The 23601-nt window shown below is 33.4% G+C and overlaps 2 protein-coding genes across 12 annotated transcripts in view; one reads left to right on the forward strand and one right to left on the reverse strand.

The window, feature by feature from the left end:
- crm (cramped chromatin regulator) overlaps nt 1–3488 on the forward strand; it is a 345363-nt gene extending 341875 nt beyond the window's left edge. For all 4 annotated transcript variants that reach the window (XM_090406636.1, XM_090406637.1, XM_090406634.1 and 1 more), the window contains exon 18: nt 3084–3488. In XM_090406636.1, the coding sequence (XP_090262762.1) occupies nt 3084–3194 (111 nt within the window). In that variant the 3' untranslated portion in view covers nt 3195–3488. The remainder of the gene's footprint in view (nt 1–3083) is intronic.
- LOC150097964 (steroid receptor RNA activator 1-like) overlaps nt 875–23601 on the reverse strand; it is a 159383-nt gene continuing 136656 nt past the window's right edge. For 2 of the 8 annotated variants that reach the window (XM_090406643.1, XM_090406639.1), the window contains exon 7: nt 16243–17662. The gene's annotated coding sequence lies outside the window, so the exon portion shown is untranslated. Of the gene's footprint in view, nt 1015–3617; nt 5414–16242; nt 17663–23601 lie in introns of those variants that run through there. The other 6 variants (XR_016549613.1, XR_016549612.1, XR_016549611.1 and 3 more) reach the window with 6 other exon arrangements.

Consider the following 23601-nt stretch of genomic DNA (forward strand, 5'->3'; position numbering starts at 1 on the left):
TACACAGAAGTACGTTGGCTAAGCAGAGGGAACTGCTCAAAATGGTTTTTTGCTTTCAGAAAGGAAATAAAATAGTTTTTAGAGGAACACAAGAAGACAAAGAACTAATCGCCTTTCTAACAGACACCACATGAATGAAATCAATGTGAAGTTACAGGGACGTAATCAAACAACAATCTCAGATTTAGTTGGACACCTAAATGGGTTCATGAGTCGACTGAAGGTTTTTAAATTCACCATAGTCAGAGGAAACTTTGTACATTTCCCGTCCTGCAGGGAGTTGATGGAGGAGAGCCATGACATTGACTTCAAGTTTTCTGTGCCAATGTTAGACCAACTTTTGGAGCAATTCAGTAAGCAATTTTCTGACTTCAGTGACATGTGGCCACAACTGACATTATTTAACAACCCAATGAAATGCAACTTTTCAGAGCAGCATGACACTAATCAATTGGAATTGTGTGACCTTCAAAGTGACCCCTTTTTCCAGTCAAGGGTGGAGATAGGCATTGACTTTTGGAAACTGGTACCAAGGGAAAAATATCCTGCATTGAGAATTGCATCTATGTTTGGAAAAACATACATATGTGAATGCACTTTATCAACTATGAGGGCAGTTAAATCATCACAAAGAAGCAGTCTGACTGATGACTACCTTCAAGATTTTTTTATGAATGTCGTCATCATCGTTGAACTTGTTGCTGCACATGAACACCCACAGTGTTCTCATTAAGTTGTGTTACATGTAAAAAAAAACAGAAATATGTAATTAAATTTAATTTAACAAATTATATTTAAATCAATCAAGTATTTTATATTGTTCTCCCAGTAGTAAAATGATTTAACAAATATAGTAATTCAATACATATAACTATTGCTTGAAAAAATGCAGTTTATTTTTATTTAAGTTCTGTCTAAAAGTGTGCAGCTTGTGATGCTACCACTCATCATATATTAGCCCTCGTATAGAATGAAGTTAGCCACGCCTGGTCTAGTTCATAAGTTTTCTTCATCCTGCAATAAACATCAGATTTAATTATCCCATACTTTGTGAAATCTAGGCTACAATATTATTTAAAAGTTATAAGATACAAAACACACACATACTTTATGCATTTGTGAACTGTCTTTCTTAATGGTATAAAAAAAATCTCAAAAGTAGAGTTATTGTATTTCAAAATTTATGGGGAGAGGGGGGAAACAGCTATGTCACCAGTTGTTCAAGAAATTCCAACAAGTTCCTTCTTTCATCTTGAACTCTTACTCACATGTGGTACAAAAAGAATACAGTAACAACCACTAAAACATCCATATTTGTTGTGCAAGCATAAACATAGACAATGTGCACACCTTACAAGCATAGAAACCAGGCATTTCTCGCAGAACCTCAAGCGGTAGCCTCAGCTTTCCAAAATTACATTGTGAGTTCTCCTGTCAGAAGTGTCATGTTAGTGCATCTGTCAGAATTGACTTCTCATTATAGAATGATACCAATCTCTGAAATTTTATTTTCTGTAAAATTCTTTTAGTTATGAAACTGAGTCTACAAAGAGTTTCATAACTCAGTTCACCTTCTCCAGGTTTACTGATTAAGCTGGGTGCAATGCTGAGATATTTGCTATTAATAATGATCCAACACTAAACATCAGTCTACCCACCAGCCTATGATAGTACTCCGAACATAATAAATTCTCCTTCCAAATATTCTCTGGATGTTTATCAAAACTTGTCCATGTTTCCTTTCCTACAGAATGTCCTTCACATGCTTTCATATATTATATTATTATGTGACACCTCCAAGGACTGACTCATCCCATTTTCTAAGTAGTGCAAAAGGACTCTCATGTCCTTTTGCACTACTATTAGAAAATGGGATGATCTCTTGATTAAAATACTTGTCATTGAATAGCTGAAATAATTCTTAAACACAAAAGCTTTTGTCTCCCATTCATCCTTTCAAATGACAGTTGAGTCTATGGTCCCATTGTAATAATATCATCCAAAGAAAAACTGACATCATTATTCTCCTCCAACTCCTACACTAATGACAAAGACAAATCATCTTTTCTGTTCATCTGGCTTATTAGCCCATTCCAAAACAAGGTAGATAAAAGCTATCCATCAATCTATCATCCTATTTTGCTTGGCTCAGTTCCCTCAAAAATAATGAAGAAGGTTATCAACATTTTAACCATATAGTTAGTGACAACCAGTATGGACTCCACTTTGTAAACAAGATCTCAAATGAGTGAAAGCTTATGTAGAAAAGTGAGACCTTTCTTTGGAAAGGTTTGGAACAACTTGTTTGGTCACTCTTGACATGTTTAGAGGATTTGGTCATGTCTAGCATACAGACCTACTTAAGACTGTCATTTTATGATCTAGGCAGTTGTGTTGTCAGTTTCCACCAATGCCATACAGAACAGGGACATAAAGTGTCAAATTCAAGCTGATATTAAGAAAAATGCTAGAAGATTTTTTTGCATTGAAAACATTGTTGTTAGTATTTTTGTGAATAATTTGTTTGGGTTTGACATTTAGTGTCCTTACTAGAATGCATGCTGAAGACAAACACATCTCTTTTAGATTCTTGTCTCTTTTCTTTATTCAAATTTCAAATAATAAAGAAGCTTTATGTTGACATATACGCTGTAGTGACTGCAGCTAGGATACTTTCTACCAGTTTTTTATATGCCAAATCCTTTAGTATAATCCTGTCTAAGAAATCATCTAAAGCAACGTGACACACTAGCATTTTCATTAATATTTTATTCATTATGCTGAACTTCTCATTAAATTAATTTAACACTTGAAAAATGAAATAGTGTACAGCAAAAAAGCTGGTTTTTTCTTTCTATTTTTAAGTACTTCGAACGGTGTAGCAGCTATTCATAACTTATTTTTAGCAGTATTAACAACACCAAATGAACTATTTCATAAAAAGGGATATTTATTAACTGGATTTCAAACCAGTATGTTATAGTTTATGTAATGTATTAAGTTAGTATAGCAGCTATTTCTCTTATGTTATTATTATTTTATACTTTGTTATTAAATAACAAAAACCTTTGGCTATCTTACAGGTGGATTCTCAACTCCAGTGCCTATTAAATGAGAGTAGTGTTGACTATGTAGCAAAATTTGCAGATTTAGCTGCCCAGATAACATCTGCCCCTGACAGTAAACCTACATAAACATTTGTAAAACATGTACAGCATTTTCTTCAACCATATGTATATTTTTTCATCTGTTATAAAATTTCAGTGGCATTTAGTGATAAGTACTGATTTGTATTAATTTTTCAGTCTTATGAACTAAAGGGCTTTTATCTAGCTTCCTCATCCACAAATATGTATTTGTTGCAATACTGACAGAATTTGATTTGTAGAATGAATTTGTTGCACTGTAACATCTCATCACTTAATGCCATTGTCATTGTATATAAATATTATATGGAAAATAAACTGCAATTTGTATAAAATATGAAACTGTTGTAATTTGCTTTGTGATTATACATGCATTGAGTACTTTGAGTTTAGTTAAATATGGGATTTTTATTTAACTGAAGTACTCAATACATGGCCTTAAGGTCAGAAAACTAACCAGTTTCTATAATTATGTTCGAACATTAATTAGCTAGCTTGATTAGTTTTCTAGCCTTTAGGTCAGCTTCTGTGGTTCATTCAGAAGTGAGTCACAATGTTGACAACTACTTTATTTGTAGCTGATGTTAATCACAGTTAACTCACTTAACTGGATGAGAAGTATTCAGATAACAAAAATGGCAGTTAATACAGAAACAGAAGAAAGTAAAAAAGGTGCCTTAAAGCAAAATTACATGTAAATTACAAAATTATTGTAAATGAAAAACTTCCAGAAGTTTAAATAAAGAATATTTTATTTAAAAAGTAATTTATTTATTTAAATAAATAAAATAATCTTTGAAGAAACAAGTAACCAGGATTTGTTTTGATTATATCAGCTTTTAATTGAACATGTGGGTGGGTTATCTTGAATAAATACACAATACATCTACACTAAAATGGATAATTACCTTTCTGACTGATTACTAAATTATTATAGACATTTTATATATCAACTGTGATGTCCCTTATACAAACATCCTTAGTATAAGGGACATCAGTTAAGTTCCAAATACAAGAGAATGTAAACTCATGTAACAATCTGCTGTTATTCCATTGTCACATATGAAAGTAGACATATGTGCAGTGCTTGAAACAGATTCTCCTCTATGATGAGTGAGAATTCTTTTGGTTAACAAGTAAAAAAATCAGGAGTTTCAATCAAATTTATGGTATGTTTTATGTCATAAATGTGTTTGCGTATTTTTACCTTACTTACTGCACCTTTTGGGCATGTCAATCATTACAGAATGCTTGTTTGACCACTAAGAGGATAGCATGTGTCATTTTATCTGTAGAGAGCACTAAGGCATAAAGCAGCAATATGGTAATCTAAAATAGATGTGCAAGACAACTATAATAAGTGCTGGAACTGAAAACATGTCATATTGATCATTAATTTATATATATATATATATATATGATGATTTGTTGTATTAACTCGGAATTGGGATATGTTCATACTTTTATATACTGACTGAGATCCGAGAATTAGAACAAACAATTAAATTTATTAAATACGCAACACGTTTCATCGGAGTGGCCAACTTCTTTAGGCGTGAGAGAACATAGAAAGCCAATAAAAAACACCATCATAGTGAGATTGAGTTTATAAAACTATAAACCACAGTTAACTTTGAACTGGAGCTATAGTCCGTGTTAAAGTTCTATTGTTAGACACCTGTGCGTGTGTGGCTTCACGAGTGCGCCAATATCTGACAGCAGAGCTGAATGAGTTCGGTAAATTGTAGCTGAGGTTACTGTTTATATGGAGACGGTCGATGACAGTTTCTTTAGACTCCGCTATGCGGCGTTCTGCCTCGTCGTGGCATATGTGAAGGTTTGAAGTTGTTGTCCAGTTTATCTCATGTTGGCGGCCTTCATTATTTGTGTTTACTGAAAATAGGACATGGCTTGAGAGGGCACTAGCTCTGGTTCTTTTGTAAGCAATGTCTCTTCGGTGTTCTTAGAGATGTAGGAGGATGGGTTTTTCCGTTTGGCCATAGTACAGTTTTCTGCAGTCACATGTGATTTTGTATACACCTGGGAATTGTAGATGGTTGTGAGCTTGTTTGTATTTGCTTAAACTTAGTTTGGCAAGAGTAGAGAAGCACGTTTTTATGTTAAACTTTTTTTTTTTTAAATTTATTTTTGCATAATTCTGAAACCCTGCTGAGGAGACCTACCACAGAATTTTTTCAAGCCACCACTTCGGGTCTCCAATAGGCAGAGTGGTGGCCTCACAGCAGGCAATGAGATTCATCTCCTACCTAAAGATTAACAAACTGTTTCATCAGTTGTAGTTAAATATACTAATATATTTAAAAAAAATTATTATATGCAGATTATACGACATTACGGATAATGATTTTTCAGACTTGAGGCAAAATTCATCCATTATTTTGATTTAAATTAGAGCAGTGAAGTTTCTGAATCCTATGGCTAGTATCAGCTAGATCCAGTAAGACTGAACTGGATTCATGGATCCAGTATCCTAAGTACTGGGGTGTCCATTCTGCTAAATGATCAGTTTGGTTGTAATAGGAAAAAACAGCAGGAATGACATTATAATGCCAGGTTGAGATGAAATGGCATAATGGAAACATTTAACACTGACAGATAAAATTGGAAAGTTGATTAATGTTCTGAATGATGATGATAGATGAAAGTTTTGCAGGATCCTGGTTGTACAAGCATTTAATATACAGAAAACAATTATTTTTCTTCATAATTAGTAGAAAGAGGAGCACAGATGTTTGTAATTTTGTATATCCTATAGAGTGTATGCATTAATATCATGGTGTCTATTATAGTATTATTTTCTTGATGAAGTAATATATCCAAAGAACAGATGTTATGTGCTCTATGAAACAGTCTTTACTATATTATACCATATTACCATAGATGGTTTCTTCTAGATCAGTGTTCCCCAAAATTTGATACTCCCAGGGGTAAGCAAAAGGTCTTAAATAATATCTATGACCTTTTGTACCTAATGTCAGTCCCATGGTTATGAATCTGATGAAGGAGTGGACTTGTGTGCCTTGAGTTCAGTTTCAATTTTGCATGAGGATGGGAAAGACAAAGTTGCCCTGTTGAGCCAAGCAGACTGCAGATGCATGTGAAAAAGCCAGCAGTTAACTTGTTATGTTCTATACACAAATGCCAGGAGCATCAGGAACAGAGCCGAGTTTGTTGGCATCGATGAAACCTGGCTACCGGTTTCTCCTATAGAAGACATAGGAGAAGAGGGGATATTGTTAATGATATCAGATGATTGTGTCTATTGAAGGTAGAAATTCATGAAAGCAATAATAATAAAAATGTAGCAAGTGTGAGTTTGAGGATAACATGATGAAATATGTGGTGGGTGTTGCTACAGACCTGATAGTTCAGCTGCTGGGCAGAAATGCATTGCCAAATTAAGTTGATAGTACTAAACGAGTAATCATTATGGATGACTTCTATTCCAGGTCATTCCTGAAAGCTGTATAAGAATGTGAGCAAGGGGGTGAAGAGCAGATTTTTTGCATGGAGAGTGGTGGGCAATTGGAATGCATTGCCCAAGAGTGTCGAAACAGTGAATATATTTAAGGCATGGTAAGGATATTACTTATTTACACAAAAACACACAAAGCATAGGTAATGCTGTTTATTTGTTTAGAAGGCCAGATATTATGGTCTGAAACTTACAGACCATCTTTGGTGGCAGTGATAGTTGATTACAGGGTAGAATGCAAACAATGGATTGATTTAAAACAGAAAGAGCCATGTCATGTTATACTTTCAACGGCATAATATTATAACTGAAGAAACATAGGTTAATCATAAGTGTAAAAAAAAAACAGGTGCTATTCTAATAAGTCTAACGCTAATAGTGTTAGCACGTTGAAATAAATTGATATAATTATCATCTGCTCAATATCAGGTGATTTAACTACATCAGTGTATTGAAAGCCCACTTTCACTGGATGCTACATTCTTCAGCAATCTGCACACCATCCTTCTCAAAAGACAGGAATTATAAAATCTTTATTTCAACATGCCAACACTATTTATTCGACTCATCAGTTACAGGAAGAACTCTTAAATATCAAATAATATATGAAATTAAATGGCTTCTCAGAAAGGACTACACAACATCTGTCTCTCCTATAAACCTTACTTAAATAACAAGGAAACAGTATGTCGAGTTCCAATCCCATACATTAGTTTCTGAATTCTAAAGAAATACAATTTAGTGGCTACTTTTATACCTATCAATGTGTTTCTCCTCTTCAAAAGATCAATGCTCACCAATAACTCTCCCTGGTGTATACCAAATTCCTTGTGACTGCCATCTATCCTACTTCAGACAAACTGGACATTCAACAGAAAAGAGAATAAAAGAACATCAGTCGTATATTTACAACAGGAAATTTGATAAATCTGGTTTGGCTCAACAAAGAACAGACACAGACTACAGTATTCTTTGGTCTGAAATGGGGCTACTACATCGTTGTCAGTAAAAAATTTGAGCATTTGTTTAAATAGAGTGCCGAAGCCTTGCTTCATCGCCTGAACTTGAATCAGAACAACTGCCTATCTTTATTTAAAATATGGGAAAGTTTTATTAGAATAACACTTTTTTTTTTTACAGTTATGATTAACCTATGTTTCCTCAGTTATAACATTATGCTGTTGAAAGTATAATATCATGCGGTTCTTTCTGTTTTAAATTAATCCATTCTTTGCATTCTACCTTGTAATCAACTATCACTGCCACCAAAGATGGTCTATAAGTTTCAGAACGTAATGTCTGGCCTTCTAAACAAATAAATAGCATTACTTATAAATAAGTAATATAACTTTGGCACAAGTTTCTCAGAACGAATGGTAGGAAGATGCTGCATGACCTCATGCAATGAGTCTTGACTCCATTGAGGCCTGATAACGATAGAATAACAAAAGTATACTACATAATACCTGTACACTCCTTGAGGGTACATGTTAAGAAATTTGATAATGATGATCTACATAATTACAAAAAAAAAAAAAAAAAAATCAATGAAAATAAAAAAATCTTTAAACAAACATTTAAATATATTACAGGGAATATCTTACCTATGCTTAATTTTTTTTAAGAATGTAGTTTTAGCATTGTATCTGTCATGCTTATTAATGATGTGTCATTTCGAATCTTTAATATGCAGACATACACAGTACAGAAACTGTGGATACACTGCCTGACTGAAATGTATGCAGTACATTGGCATACTGCAGTAGTAGGTGTGGGCAAATGCATACGATTATAAAATACAAAGCTTGCTCAATTTTGATTGCCAGCTTTATTACCGAAGGATTTTGGAATATAAAAATTAAAATGACATAATTGACAGTTTACTTAATTTATATAACCTGTCAAATAATAAATGTCAAAGGTTGTGATTGAGAGAAACTCCCAGCCATTCCAGAAGGGCTGGTAATCCTAGTAGCTACTAATCAATTAATCACTTACCTAGAATTCCAAACCTGTCTTTATTTGCCTTCCATATAAAAACAGGTCCTTAGTACTCCAGTCTTTAGACTGCTACAATTAATACGAGCACATGAGTAGTTCATAAAAATTTGCTTTAAAAAAATACATTATCAATACCAATATCTTACTAGCAATCTTCTAGGACCATCTACCTATTTAGGTACTTGTTTTCAAATGGTTTCATCAATCATGACTTTAAGCTTTGCTAAATGATGTAATCTCAATGAAAGATTATCTATACACAGAAAATTTATTTATGAACTATTTAGAACTCTAGGTATGACCAGATGTTATTCCTTCTTACTCTAGATGAAGTTTTTTTTTTTCCCCCCTTTTCTGACAACAGCAGGTGTCAAGCCTTGTAATTTTTACTATTACACTGACCAACTTGAATACACAATTGGTCAGATATACTGGTGGTGGCAGGAGTATTTTGGAATGGGGATTGTTTTTATGGACATCACTGGGTCCTGTCATCCTTGTTGAACACACTTTGACCACTACTTCTTACTTAGGGATTATTTTTGATCAGATATCTTCCTACATGGTGACAATGTGGCCAGATGTATCTGGGCTTTTCCATCAAGAGTTAGTGAATGTCACAAGGCCCATGCTATTCAAGCATGGGCCTTGTGAATATGTTCAAAGAGCATATTCAAGCATTCTTTATGCTCCTCTGGTTTAAATCCCATTAAACATTTGTGAGATCATGTGGAATGCAGCATCTACCAGTCGATACTAGTGCCTCACTCTGCTTCACTGACCTCTAGAATATTATTTTGTCTAGCTGGTCAGAATACCTCATGATGCTTTCTGTGGTTTAGTGGAGTTAATACAAAGATTGGTGCAAGCAGTTATCTCAACTAAAAGCCCAACATGCTGCTAGGTAGGTGTCATAGGATTTTGGCACATGAGTGTGTGTTCCTGAAGGATGTGAAGGAATAAATCTACTTATTATTAATAAATGGTTGTTTATCTCCAAAATGTTCTACTTATTTGTATGGGGGTTCCCCTGTTCCTCAACCGTCCCTTAGGACTGGTTGAGCCCTCTTAGTGAGAGATTAAGCATGTATTTTGTGACTGTAAATCCATGTGTGTGTGTTCACAGGCCAGTTTGTCTGTTCTGAGGGACAAAAAACTGAAGTTTCTGGGTGAAAAAAACCCTCTACCTCCGTATGAGACCAACTAACTCGCCTTTAGTTGATAGAGACCAGATAAAGGTTCCTCACATCACTGATGGGAATCGAGCCCAGGTCTTTCTGACTAAAGGGATTTGTCTATACCGACTGAGCTACGGAGGCTCTATAATGTTCTACTATAAAGACACAGTGTGTGTGTGTGTGTATATATATAAGGATTATGGAGAATCTTAAGATCTAGGCAATACAATGAGCATTGTAAGCTAAAAATTTGCAGCTCTTAATCTAACCATTAAGAGATGCAGAAATAGTAGCCTGATACATGATTGCAACATAATACTAGAAATTCAACTCAACCAAAGATCTGTGTACACCTACACTGAGCACATTCATTAAGCACACAAGAATCTAGCTTCTATTCATAAAAAAATTTTATCTGAGAGGCATTTACATGACTACTCAATTCTGTTATTTGGGAAATTCTTGAAAGCATCACCAATAACATGTCAAACACCATATTCTAAATACTAATAATGAGATCCTCGCTGCCAAATATGGCCATTAATCATGATGTGTGAATTGCAAGTCATGTGGTCAACCTTTTTAGCCAGACCTTCAGTAATGGAAACACATCCATTATCCTTAGAAGTAGATTAAAAAAAAAAAAAAAATCTTTCTTTCTGCTACATTAAGGACATCCAACATTTTATAAACAAAATTAGACATCACTTTCAAAATTGAACATATTTTAGTCAACTTTGTTAAATAAGGAAATAACATTAGTGAAATTATTCTATTCATAGCAAAAAAAAAAAAAAAACACTCAGTGTTATTATTATTTTATTTCTCTGCCATCTTGCTGGATTCATTTCTAACCACTGTTCACATAAGATTTACCATGCCTCTCCTTGAACTCATTCACCAACAAAGCACTCAACAACCACCTCTGGCACCCATTTGCCACCCTCTGAACATAGCAGAGCAGAAAATCTAATAATAATATCCTTGCTAATCACATGCTTATACAATTTCCAGGATGACCCCTTGTTCTCTCCCTTCTAGTCACATAGTAAAAAAGTCTTCTGTGTCAAAACCTATAAAATCCCTTCAATAGCTTAAATGTCCTATCATGTCCTCTCTCTTATGTTATGGCTCTCTTTTCAGGATATTTTGTAAAACATCTTGCCAGTAATTTGTCTGTATGGAATCTTGAGTGATTTGCTCTAGATGCATCCTCTTTTTTTAAAAAAAAAAAAAAAAAAAAAAAAACAACTATGGTTTGACTAAGATTTGTGGACATTTTACTTGGCTTGGCTTCCTAGCTGTCTAAAACAACTCACTTATTTGGTTCTCTTCTGAATTAGAAAACTAGCCTCTTTCCTTGATACACTAGTTTCCTTTTTCTGGGTCAAGTATCCTTCACAATCCATCACAGACCCTCTCACCCACAAAACAGATGATTATTCAACCAAACTGACTGCAGACTTCATGTTATTAACATTCTCAAGAACAGCCATTAACTATTTGCTTCAATGAGAAAGCTCTTCAAACAATATTACACACTTTTACCTACAATGGTATAACAAAAACAATCCTAAAAATCTTGGGTATATCCTGTGAACATGTACTGAGAATAACCTCTATAGGGAATAAAATGTTGAGAACTAAATAAATTTATTTACTCATGAAATAGTTGTTCATCTTAAGATTTCTGATATGAATGATGAACACATTTAGAAACAAATTTTTTTTAATACTTTTTCTAAGAAAGAAATAAAGCACCTAAATACTCTAACATACCACCTGAAATGGCCACTTTATTTAGCTTAGCTACTACATTCAGTCAGTATCCCACAATGTTGAAGAGAAAATAAATCAACCATCAATACAAAAGTAAAAAAAAAAAAAAAACAGTATACCATAAATAAGTTATATCAAAGAAAACTCTGTTTCTCTCAGAAAAGTGAGACATCACATGAACAATTTAAACATTTAATATGTAAGATTTATGAGTTTGTAAATTGTTTGTACTGATTTTGTCTTACCATACTAACTTTATTCGATCACAATGATTAATGCTTAATTTTCTGAAACTTTATCGAGGAATCTTTTTAGTGTGATATTAGCACAACAATTACTATTTTCAAAGTAACTTTAAAAACTGAATAATATCTAATTTCACCAGTCCATTACTGTAATGACATTATTATTGCAGTCTCTGAAGAAGGCATTCCATAAATAAGCAACAAAATAAATTTTCAATTTCAATTCAAATTTGTTATGAAGTGTCACCTGTACAGCTTCCTCTCTTTGTATCATATTAAGAAAATGCAAAGAAAAATAGAAGGAAAAAATGAGATTGTATATGATCTGACTCACATAGAGCAGTTTACATATTGCAAGGCATGACAGTCTGGAGGTCAGACAGAATGAGCACACATGAGATGTGATATATATATACAGTGTACTAAAGGAAAATTTGGATTTGACATACATAACACAGAAAAAAAATCACAGCATCAACTGCAGCAGATTAACACTAAACTCTATAGTAAATAACTTATGTGGGAGAAATAATTCATTTAGAGGTTCCACAAATTTCTACACACCATTTTCACTGCTGACTAACAGTGAAGAATTACATATACTAGCAGTGGAGGAATACATTTAAACACACAGTTCTGAAAGTTAGAAAAAACTCCTCAATAAATCTCCAGAAACAGGAGATTGAGCAGAATCATCATGAGTAGCAACATTGATATCTATCCCATCCCAGTGAAATCAGAAGTTTAGTACACATAGCTTATTGGATTTCTGACACTTTATATGAGTAATTAGATGAGTAATTTTTAATTTGTTATAGCACTGACTATAGGGTAATTAAATGTGAAAGAAACTTAATTTCATATCTCCTCTCAAAAAGTTTAGATTGAAAATAAGTTGCAATATTCCCTTAACTTGTATGCTTCTATCATATTTCCACTTCTCTACCTATTTGTCTACCTTTAAAGACCACTTTTCTTCAGTCTATCCTCAGATGCAAAATTCTACAGGTTACCTGGTTATGAATCTCTCCGACAGTTTTCTCAATGTCATTGAACCTAGACGATGTGGTCTTATCAAAGTGGAAGAATAGCTTCCTTACACCCACAATGTGATGATTTAACCAAATTAATAATGTCTTTAAACTTTAACTCAGACCAATATTACTTGTCTTTAGCTTCATCAAGCACATGCAGAAAATTCCCATCAATATAATACTCGGCATGCAGTCTATTGGCCTGCAGGGATACTGTACCAGATATCCTTTTTACCTCATGATCTATGCATCATCAGCATATAATTGGATAGTCTCCTTGACACCATCCCCAATATTATTAAACATTTCCAATTAATTCTGCCATGTTAACAAAGAAAAAAAAAAGTTTTTAACTGTTGTTTCTTGGAATCTAAACTTAAACTTGCTCCCACCATCAATCCCCAATCTATTTCTACCATTATAGTGCACAGCTTTTTAAATATAATTTTCTCTTGTACATAACTGAATTCCATTGCAGTAGTTTTTTATAAGATATTAAGCATGTTATATGACAGGGGTGTTCAACCCGTCGATCACGAGTGATTTTTGGTCGATCTTTTGTATATTCCTCCTTACTTACAAATTTAATTAAAACTGAAAACATAATATTTTATTTATCATCATTATGTATAATTTTTAATTCGCTTTAAGTGTATTGCTATTGTTTATTTATTTTTTGTTAAAATTGTCAAATCAGTAATTTTCTTATAAGTCCGGGTAAATGAATTAATTTGGATCAGTGGAAGTCAAACAGCGAGCCGAGTGAATACAATTATAAGCAAAGTGTAAAAAATCGATTGTAGCTTAAATATCACAAAGCACATTACTATACAGGTATCAGTATACTAAATTCCTGTTACAAAATATATAGCAGAATCTTAAATAGCAAACTAATGAAATAAATCCAAAAACTTTATTTTAGAAGTACAGAATGGATTTAGAAAAGGACGATCATGTACAGACCCGGCCTTTTGCCTAAAATTAATAATAGAGAAAAGAACAGAATACAATTTAGAAACACATATTACATTTATTGACTTTGAAAAAGCATTTGACAAAGTTAAAAGAACAAATAATATCCTAAAAGCTATCACAAGTATATATGAAAATAATCAAATACAAATAAGATTAAATCATGAGCTATCATATATGAGAGAGATAAACCAAGGGGTTCGACAGGGATGTCCCCTCTCAGCAACTCTTTTTAATATCTACTTAAATGAAATAAAAATTTACATCAAGGAATTAAACTTTCTTCTACAGTAAACTTAAACACTCTCCTCTTTGTCAACGACCAAATAATAATTACAAATTCTGAAGATAAACTACAGAAAGCTATTTTTGATCTAAATGAGATATCCAAAGATTATGGTATGATAATATCAACAGAAAAATATAAACGTAAAAGTAGCAAAATATTTAAAAATAACAGGTGCAATTAACTCTATATTTAAACCAAACCAAGTTCAAAAACAAACCAGACTAAAAGTATACAATACATTAGCCCTACCAGTCTTAATGTATGGAAGCGAAATCTGGACAATAAAACAAAAAGACAAACAAAGATTAACAACAGCAGAAATGAAGTTTATGAGAAAAACTGCAAAGCATACCCTATTTAATCACAAAAGAAACGAAGAAATTATGAAAGAATTAAACCAAGAACAAGTAATAGAAAAAATTAAAAAATATAAACACAAATGGATGTAACACGTTCAAAGAATGAAAACAGAAAGATTACCAAAACAAGCCTTAAAGTACAAGCCATTAGGAAAAAGAAAACCAGGACGTCCTCTTAAACGATGACTTCTAAGGCCGGAATGCTAGGCCTAAATCCTTGATGTGCGTGATGATCATGACAAAGCACATTACATCGATTTTTTACTTAGGTTAAGTCCCATGTGAATATTGTAAAAAAATAAACTTTGTTTGTCTCGGTATAGTTTGTATTAGATGTTTCTGTAAATAACTCTTTTGAAGCTAACTGTATATACTGCTTTAATAAAAAAATGTTAGAGCATTAAAAACAAAGGCAATGTTTTTGTCACCGAAGCTGTACATGGCGGCATTAGAAAGATTGTTATTGAAACTTCTATGTATGAGAAAGGCTTGCAGGCTCTAAGTGTAAACAACTCCGAAGTCAGTCAGAAAGAGTTCAAACAACTTTCCGATGGCTGGCAACTTACAATCAAAAGAAAGCGGAGGAGAAAAAAAGGCGTTCCGAACTTGAAACTTAAGATGAAAGACTCATACCGATTCTTTGGGGATTGCCAAACTTCATGGAAGGTCTCAGAGGAGGCCTAATAAAAAGGGACTGAAGTAAGCAGAAGGGGTCCCAGTTCCAGAATTGCAGTCAGAGAGGAGGCCGCCCAGTCCAGAGTCGCTGTCAGAGACACTGCCCGGATCCACATTGCTTGAGAGAGAGGAGTTTCCTGCTTCCAGAAAGGAGATTCTCGGTTCGAGACGTCGCTAGAGAGGGACTACTTTTAGGCCGCAGACAAGGTTTCAAATTGCCGGAGAAAAGTTTCCAGGCCAGGTTAATGTCAAACATTCACCAGTGCGTTACGTTTTCATTACAATTTGATGAATCAAACTACTTCACTGATATTGCTCAGTTAATGGTATTTATTTGCATGGTATTTCAAGATTATTCAAGTAAAGAACTTTTGAAAATTATACCATTATTGGGAAGGACTAGGGGAGAAGATATTTTTTCGGCATTTGATGAATTTGTGAAACAACACAAACTTCCGCTTTTTAAACTTGTGTCTATTACTACTGATGGTGCTCCTGCAATGATAGGTAATAAATCAGGCTTCATTTCATTATGTAAAAACAATGACAAATATCCAGATTTGTTATCATACCACTGTATTATTCACCAACAAGTACTGTGTAGTAAAAGATTAAACACAAAAGATGTTTTGGATATTACATTTAAAATTGTAAATTCTGTTCGAGGAAAAGCCCTGCAACGGCAGTTATTTAAATTACAGGCAGATGAATAGGGAACTTCTGTTGTACAATAATGTTCGCTGGCTCAGCAGAAGTCAATTTTTAGAAAGATTTCTTGTATTAATTAACGATATAAAAATTTTTCTTGATGAAAAAGGAGATATTTATCCACAATTGAGTGATAAAAGATGGTTGTTACACTTATCATTTTTAGTAGATTTCTGTATGAAATTAGGCAATTTAAATTTAGAGTTACAAGGTAGAGATAAAAATTTAATTGACATGTTAAGTTAAATAAAAACTTTCCAACAATACTTACTTTTATTAAAGAAAAATATAAATGACCATGAATTTAGACATCTCTCATATTTATTAAAATTTTTTGAACAAAATCAAGAAATGCTTCGCTATGATTTAAAAGAATTTATTCGTGAAATAGAATTAGTTGAGGAAGAAATAAATTCAAGATTTAACGATTTTAATAAAACTGAAATGATTGTATCTTTTATCAATAATCCATTTCAAGAAAACTTGAGCACATCACAGAAATTTCAAATAAAATTAGTGGGCTGTTTGATATAAACCAAGCTGAAGTAGAACTTGAGACATTCAGAATAGTTGACATTTAAAATCAATAAACAATGAAGTCATTTGGAAGTATGTACATGAAAAATTCCCAATATTAACTGATATTGCGCGAAAAATTCTGTCGTGTTTCAGATCGACATACTTGTTAGAATCGCTTTTTCAAATATGACCATCATAAAAAGTCAATTAAGAAACCAAATTACAAATGATCATTTGGATAATTGTCTGTGATTGGCCACTTCTTCATATCAACTTGACTGAAAATATTGCGAAGTCCAAACAATGCCAAATTTCACATTAACTTTTTTTTTTTTTAATCAACCAGCATTTCCTGTAACTTATGAATTTGTAATCAATCTGTTGTTTTTTCTAACTTTGGTTTTCCAAAATAGAGAAATAAATATTTTATTCCAATATATATATATATTTTTTTTTTTTGTTGTATTAAAATAATTAAAAGTGATAAATAAATTTTTAAATACACAAATAAAGTTTTTAGTTGTGTATTTTTTTTTAGTTGTTTATTTGTGCGTAATCGGATATCAGGTTGGGGGAACGTGATCTATATAAGAGAGTAGATCACCGAATAACTTATATATAAGAGAGTAGATCGCCGAATAACTTATTATAGAAAAGTAGCTCGCGTAGTAAAAAAGGTTGAACACCACTGTTATATGATGTAACGCTAGTTCTCTACTGTACCATCCACAGCAATAATTGATCATCACAATCTAATGTGAAAAAGCACAGTTCATTTATATTGTGCATAATATATAATATAATTAATTGTTATACGATAATAATATAAATATTTAATTATTTATATTAGCATCATCTTTCAACAGAATGAAGCTATTATTGCTGAAATAGCTGTATCCCCCCCAAAAAAGTCTCTAGAATAAAATGAAAACCTAAATTGCTTGTTATTTTAGTTTTCCTATTCTTCTCTTTCTCAATTCTTACTATAGTTATCCCTTAGGTATTAGAAGCAATAATAATGGTGCCTTGGGAAAAACTTGGCAAGAATTTTTTGCTAGTTCGTTATAGTGAGAGGTAGCTGTAAGAGGGAGAGTATGATATCCTGATTGTCACATCATCCTTGTGCTCCTCTGTTTCCAGAGATATTACATTTTGCCTATATCAGGTATATGTTAGTGTTACATAAGTATATCCCTTCCTTCCAAAAGTAGAGGAATAACTATTCAGATTGCATTCAGCCTTCATTTCTTTATCTGCTGACCTGGAAGACAGAAAATAATAAAATGTTTTGTACATCTTTTCCATAAATCACTCTTGATAATCCCCCCCCCCCTCACACACACTTAAACATTTTATTTGTTAATATATTTGAATTACAAAGTTCATTTGACAGGTCAAAAAAAGAGAGGAATATGATGGAAGCATAAGTTGTTAAAGGAGTTTTTCAGAGTAGATGCTAAAGAAATGTTCTGACTGGCAGTTGTGTAAGTGTTGGTTGACAAGGGCATAAGGACTATATTTTTTTATTCATCATCAGTTGCATCAGTCTTGGGACTGGTAGCTCAGCAGCAATTTCCTCCATTCCGCTCTGTCATTGGCTTTCTTCTTAACCTCCTGGTAACTCATCAAACCCATGCTGTCTTTGACTTGGTCAAGAAAGCTTTTCCTTGGTCTGCCTCTTCTTCTTTACCCCTCTATTTTGCCTTCAGTTATTCTTTTCACAAGTCCATCATGTCGAAGTATATGTCCAAACCACCTATCCCTTCTAATTTTGATCGATTTTATTAGAGTTCTTGTTTCGTTTATCTCTCTCAGGACTTGTTGGTTTGATTTTTTTTTCTGTCCATTTTATTTTGTTTATGCGACACCAGCACCACATTTCAAAAGCCTCCAATCTTCTTACATCTTCTCTGCCTAGAATCCAGGTTTCACATCCATACAGTGCAATGCTCCAAAAAAAAAATAGTATCAATGTCTTTACTATTTTTTTTTTCAATTGTAGGTTTGAGGTTTCCTGTAAAAATGCTTTTCATCTTAGAGAATTAGGCTTTTGCGTTGTTTATTCTTGATCTTATGTCTTCTCTTGTTATTAGGCTTCCTAAATATTTAAAGCTTTTCACTTGTTTTATTTGTTCCCCGCTGATGTCTATATGCTCTGTATATTTTTATTAGAAAGTGGTGATATGTAGAAAGGGATGCCAGAGACAGTCAGAGAAAATGACTTTAAGGAGAGATATAATAGGTATTATATGAATAATGGGTATGGGTCCATGCCCAATGAGACTTCAGACACTATGGAGATTCCTGTATGATCACTACAGTACATATATTTATCTGACCTTCAAAACAATGACTTTTCAATTAACGAATCTTTTCATACCAGCCAAACTTCGGTTATCCAACCCTTCAATTATTAGAACAGTAAACTTGTGCATTATAGGATCTGATGTGGTCAGATCCCATAATGCACAAGTTAAATCAATGCAAATTCATATATACAAGTAGTAAAACAGTGTATTACTATTCAGAGAGATTTACTGGATCAGAGAGAGTTACGAGTTTGCAGAAAATTTTTCACTTAGTTACAAAGTAAATTAGATAAAATAAAATAGATAAGAAATTGCATTCTTGTTTCAAACCTTGACCAAACCTTTGCTTTTACATGGGTAAAGGATTAATAACTCCACACCATTCCTCCTACATAACTTACACATTAACTCATTTCCAATAATGGCCCTTCTTCAGCAGCAAATTCAGAATCTTTATTCTTCCAGTCTTTTTATTTGCTTGTACCAGAAAATCTTTCATATCTTGCATAATACACTTGTCTCCTGCCAGATCATTTGTGCTCCCTGCCAAAATAACCATCTCTGTCACTTCCCTTCCTCCTCTGCATCCTAATAGCATCACTAACATCCATAATGTTTGTTTCCAAATTGTTTATTGTGTGTTAAATAAAGGTATGTAAGTTATTGTTCTGTTTAATTATTTCCAATGATATAACATTTTCAGATACTTTGGAGGAAAATCATTTTTTTTTTTTGAGAAAGAGAGGGAGAGTAATTCCATGTGGTTGTGTTTACTATAGTATGTAGATATAATAACAGCTCAACTGCAAAAACCTGATGAATGTGAACGATTTACTGTAAACAAAAAAGTAAAAAAATAAAATAAATGAAGAAATTGTGCAGTTACCATTTAAAAAAAAAAAAAAGAGCCTAAAAACTAAACATTGACAATAATCATAACTACTGCATAAGTCAAAAAAAAAAAAAAAAATTGAACCAAGTCCTATTCAGAAGGTTGGATGATATGCAACTCACTTTATGTCCATCTTTCAAATTATGTGCAAAGTAAGATTATTAAAAGTAAATTATTGCTGTAAGATTAAGTCACTAATATAATTAAAACAGAATTTTTTTAAAGATATGGTTTCCTGACAAAAAAAAAAATGAAATGAGGTGGAAAGTTTTTATCTCTTTGCTAACATTCATAGCACACATAAAGTCATACATTACAAGCTATTATTTATTTACTTTTATTATTGTTTAATAGTCCGTGCAGTTAGCCTAGTGGCTTTGCACTTCGCAACCATATGCCTGGGGAAGGAGTGTCCTGGGTTCGATTCCCATTGCCGACGTGAGGAACTTAAGGATCTTCCTCAGCTATAGCATCTAAACCATCTCAACCTTGCCCCCTGTATTTTCGCTCCTAAGTTCGTAACTTTCACTGTTCCCCTGACATAGTCATTTCTCAGACGATCCTTTCTGGTCACACTGCACATCCACCTAAACATTCTCATCTCTGCTACTTCCATCCTGCTGATGTTATTTTTCCTCAGGGCCACAGTTTCTATAGCATACGTCATAGCTGGCCTCACTACTGTCCTATAGATTTTGCCTTTCAGATTGATCGGCACCCTCTTATCGCATAACACTCCAGCCATCTCCCTCCAGTTCCTCCAACCCGCTTGTATCCTGCATCACACTTCCTTCTCAGCTCCTCCATCTTCTTCTTCCACTGTTGAACCTAAGTATCTAAAGTCTCTCACCTTCCTGATGACATTTCCTTCCAGCTCTAGATCTGTCTCCTGTCCGCTGCCCACTGTGCAACACATATACTCTGTCTTACTTCTGCTCAGTTTCATACCTCTCTCTTCCAGTACTTTTTTCCATCTTTCCAGTTTAGTTCCCGCTTCTTCTCTTGAATCTGCACACAGCAAGATGTCATCTGCATACAACATTGTCCAAGGCGCATCTTCTCTCACCTCCTCTGTTACCACCTCCATCACAATATTAAACAGAAACGGACTTAATGCTGACCCTTGATGCAAGTCAACTGTTACTTGAAAACTTTCTGTCTGTCCCAGACAGGTCTGAACACTTGTCTTCACATTTCTGTACATTTCCCGCACCAACCTAACATATTTCTCCGGAACCTTCTTCTATATATATATATGTATATATATATTATTGTTCATCTTTACTCGGTAGAAAATATTATAAAAAATTAGTTTGAATGACTATATACCGAGAATGAAAAAACAACAAGTTTAATATTAAGATGCAACTAGTTTCATTGAATGATTCAACTTCTTCAGGTATCACAGGCAAAGAATTATACAAAAAATGACAGAGACATGATAAAATTACATCAACAGATCTCGTATAAAAGACAATAGTACATTTTAAAAACGGCAATGTGAGCTTGAGTTCTAAATTAAAGTTGTTTCACTTTAGGTTTACTTAATATGGAGCGAAGTTTTGGAAACGTAGTGAAGCAAGTTCTAATGTTGAATTTCTAGTAAAACTAGTAAAAATTCTTAAGAAATTTAACATTAGAACTTGCTTCACTACGTTTCCAAAACTTCGCTCCATACAAAGTAAACCTAAAGTGAAACATCTCCCTACTCAGTATCCAGGAGTCTACAAGATTTTGTGTGAATGTGGAAAACCATATTACGGCCAGACAGCTAAATCCATCCTTTTGCATATGGAAGAACACCAGAGAGACATTTCCTACAATAGAGCCAGAGCTCTCTCTAGCCACATTCTCTTCTCTATTAACTCGGATGAAGGCTGCCAACACCTCATAGATTGGCCAAAAACTTCTAATATCCATGTGTGTTATGATGAACTCAAAAGAAAGATCATCGAATCTAGAGAAATTTCACTAGATTCATCCCATATTAACAACAGCCTTAGCTTCAATCTCTCTCTGACGCACACATTGCCTCTGTTCAGTATTGGTGCACTCATGGCAGCTCATGCACGTAGTCAACTTTAATTTAGAACTCAAGCTCACATTCCTGTTTTTAAAATGTACTATTGTCTTTTATACTAGATCTGTTGATGTAATTTTATCATGTCTCTGTCATTTTTTGTATAATTCTTTGCCTGTGATACCAGAAGAAGTTGAATCATTCAACGAAACTAGTTGTATCTTAATATTAAACCTTGTTGTTTTTTCATTCTTGGTATATAGTCATTCAAACTAATTTATATACATATATATAATGTGTGTGTGTGTGTGTGTGTGTGTGTGTGTGTGTGTGTGTGTGTGTGTGTGTGTGTGTGTGTGTGTGTGTGTGTGTGTGTGTGTGTGTGTGTATACACACACACACACAATATCTATAGTGTATAACATGAAAAAAAAAGTAGGGAATTTTACCAAGAGATTGCAGCACCACCTTGCAAAAACTCAAAAGCTAATGTAAATTTACGGCTTCATTATAATTAAAATTTGAACATATGAGTCAATATGTTAATTTATTTTCACGGTATTAATGACAACATAGAATGATAAGAAAATAATATTTATAGACTTATTTGCTAATATTTCACTGCTATTATATCCGGCATCTTCAGAGCACAAAAACAGTTTGTCACAGTAAGTTGATAAAACAGTGGGACTATATATGAAACCACAATAAGTTGGTATAACAGTGGGACTAGTTTAAAATAATTGTAATGGACAACACAAGGAACTAAAGTCCTAATTAGGTGCCATAAAAGAAAGAAAACACAGAAAAATGAGAGAAAACAAGTATTAATTAGATCTTAAAATAACGGTCTCCCAGATTTTTGTAAATTTATACACCCATACTTGTTGAGGTTCGAAATATGTTTCAAAGCTGCTGTTGATTCCAAAAAATATCTCTCTGACTTTGACTTCTGTGTGTAGCAATTTTGTTTTCTTCCATTCGATCCTGTGTGAAAGGATATCAAAAGCATGGTCTGCTAGAACTGACTTGCCATAACAATAGTGCCATATGTATTTTTTATGTTCAAGGCAGATGTCAACAGTTCTTCCTGTCTGTCCATAGTAAGCCAGGTCACAAGTATAGGGCTTCATAGACTCCTGGATGTGATAAAGAAGAGTCTGTCTTTAGGTATCCTTCACTATTTACAGTGAAGGATACCTAAAGTGTAATAGTGAAGTAATATCAAAACTAATCATTATGTCTGAACTTTTTAAGATATAGTTTTCTAAAATACTTTTCAGGTGAACAGAATTTTTAACTAAGGACAGACAGGAAGAACTGTTGACATCTGCTTTGGTGAACAAAAAAAAAATACATCTGGCACTATCATTATGGCAAGTTGGGTCTAGTAGACTATGCCTTGGATACTCCTTCACACAGGATCGAATGGAAGAAAACAAAAGTGCTACACAGAAGTCATAAGTCAGAGAAAGATTGTTTTTGGAATCATCACAGCTTTAAAACATACTCCGAATCACAAGAAGTATGGCTGTATAAATTTACCAAAAATCTAGGAAACAGTCATTTTAAGATCTAATTAATATTTTTCTCTCTTTTCCAACATAGATAGCACCTAAGTTCCTTGTATTGTCTGTTACAAATTTTTTAAACCACTCTTGCTGTTATACCAAATTCTTGTTGTTGTTGTTATGTACTGTGACAAATTGTTTTTGTGCTCTGAAGATGCTGGATATAACATCAGCAAATAAGTCAATAAATATTAATTAATTTCTTATCATTCTGTGTTGTCATCAATACCATGAAAATAAACTATCATGTACTGCCAACACATAAGCCTTTCCATGCATATGAGTCAATAATGTTTTTTGAGATAGAAGCATGGTCACACACACACACACACACACACACACACACACACATATATATATACGAATATACGAGGTGTGGCTATTAAATAACGAGACTGGTTGCAAAAA

The sequence above is a fragment of the Typopeltis vanoorti genome, chromosome 16, assembly GCF_054136105.1.
Source record: "Typopeltis vanoorti isolate ZY-2024b chromosome 16, IOZ_Tvanoo_1.0, whole genome shotgun sequence".
In the NCBI taxonomy this organism is placed as follows: Eukaryota; Metazoa; Arthropoda; class Arachnida; order Uropygi; family Thelyphonidae; genus Typopeltis; species Typopeltis vanoorti.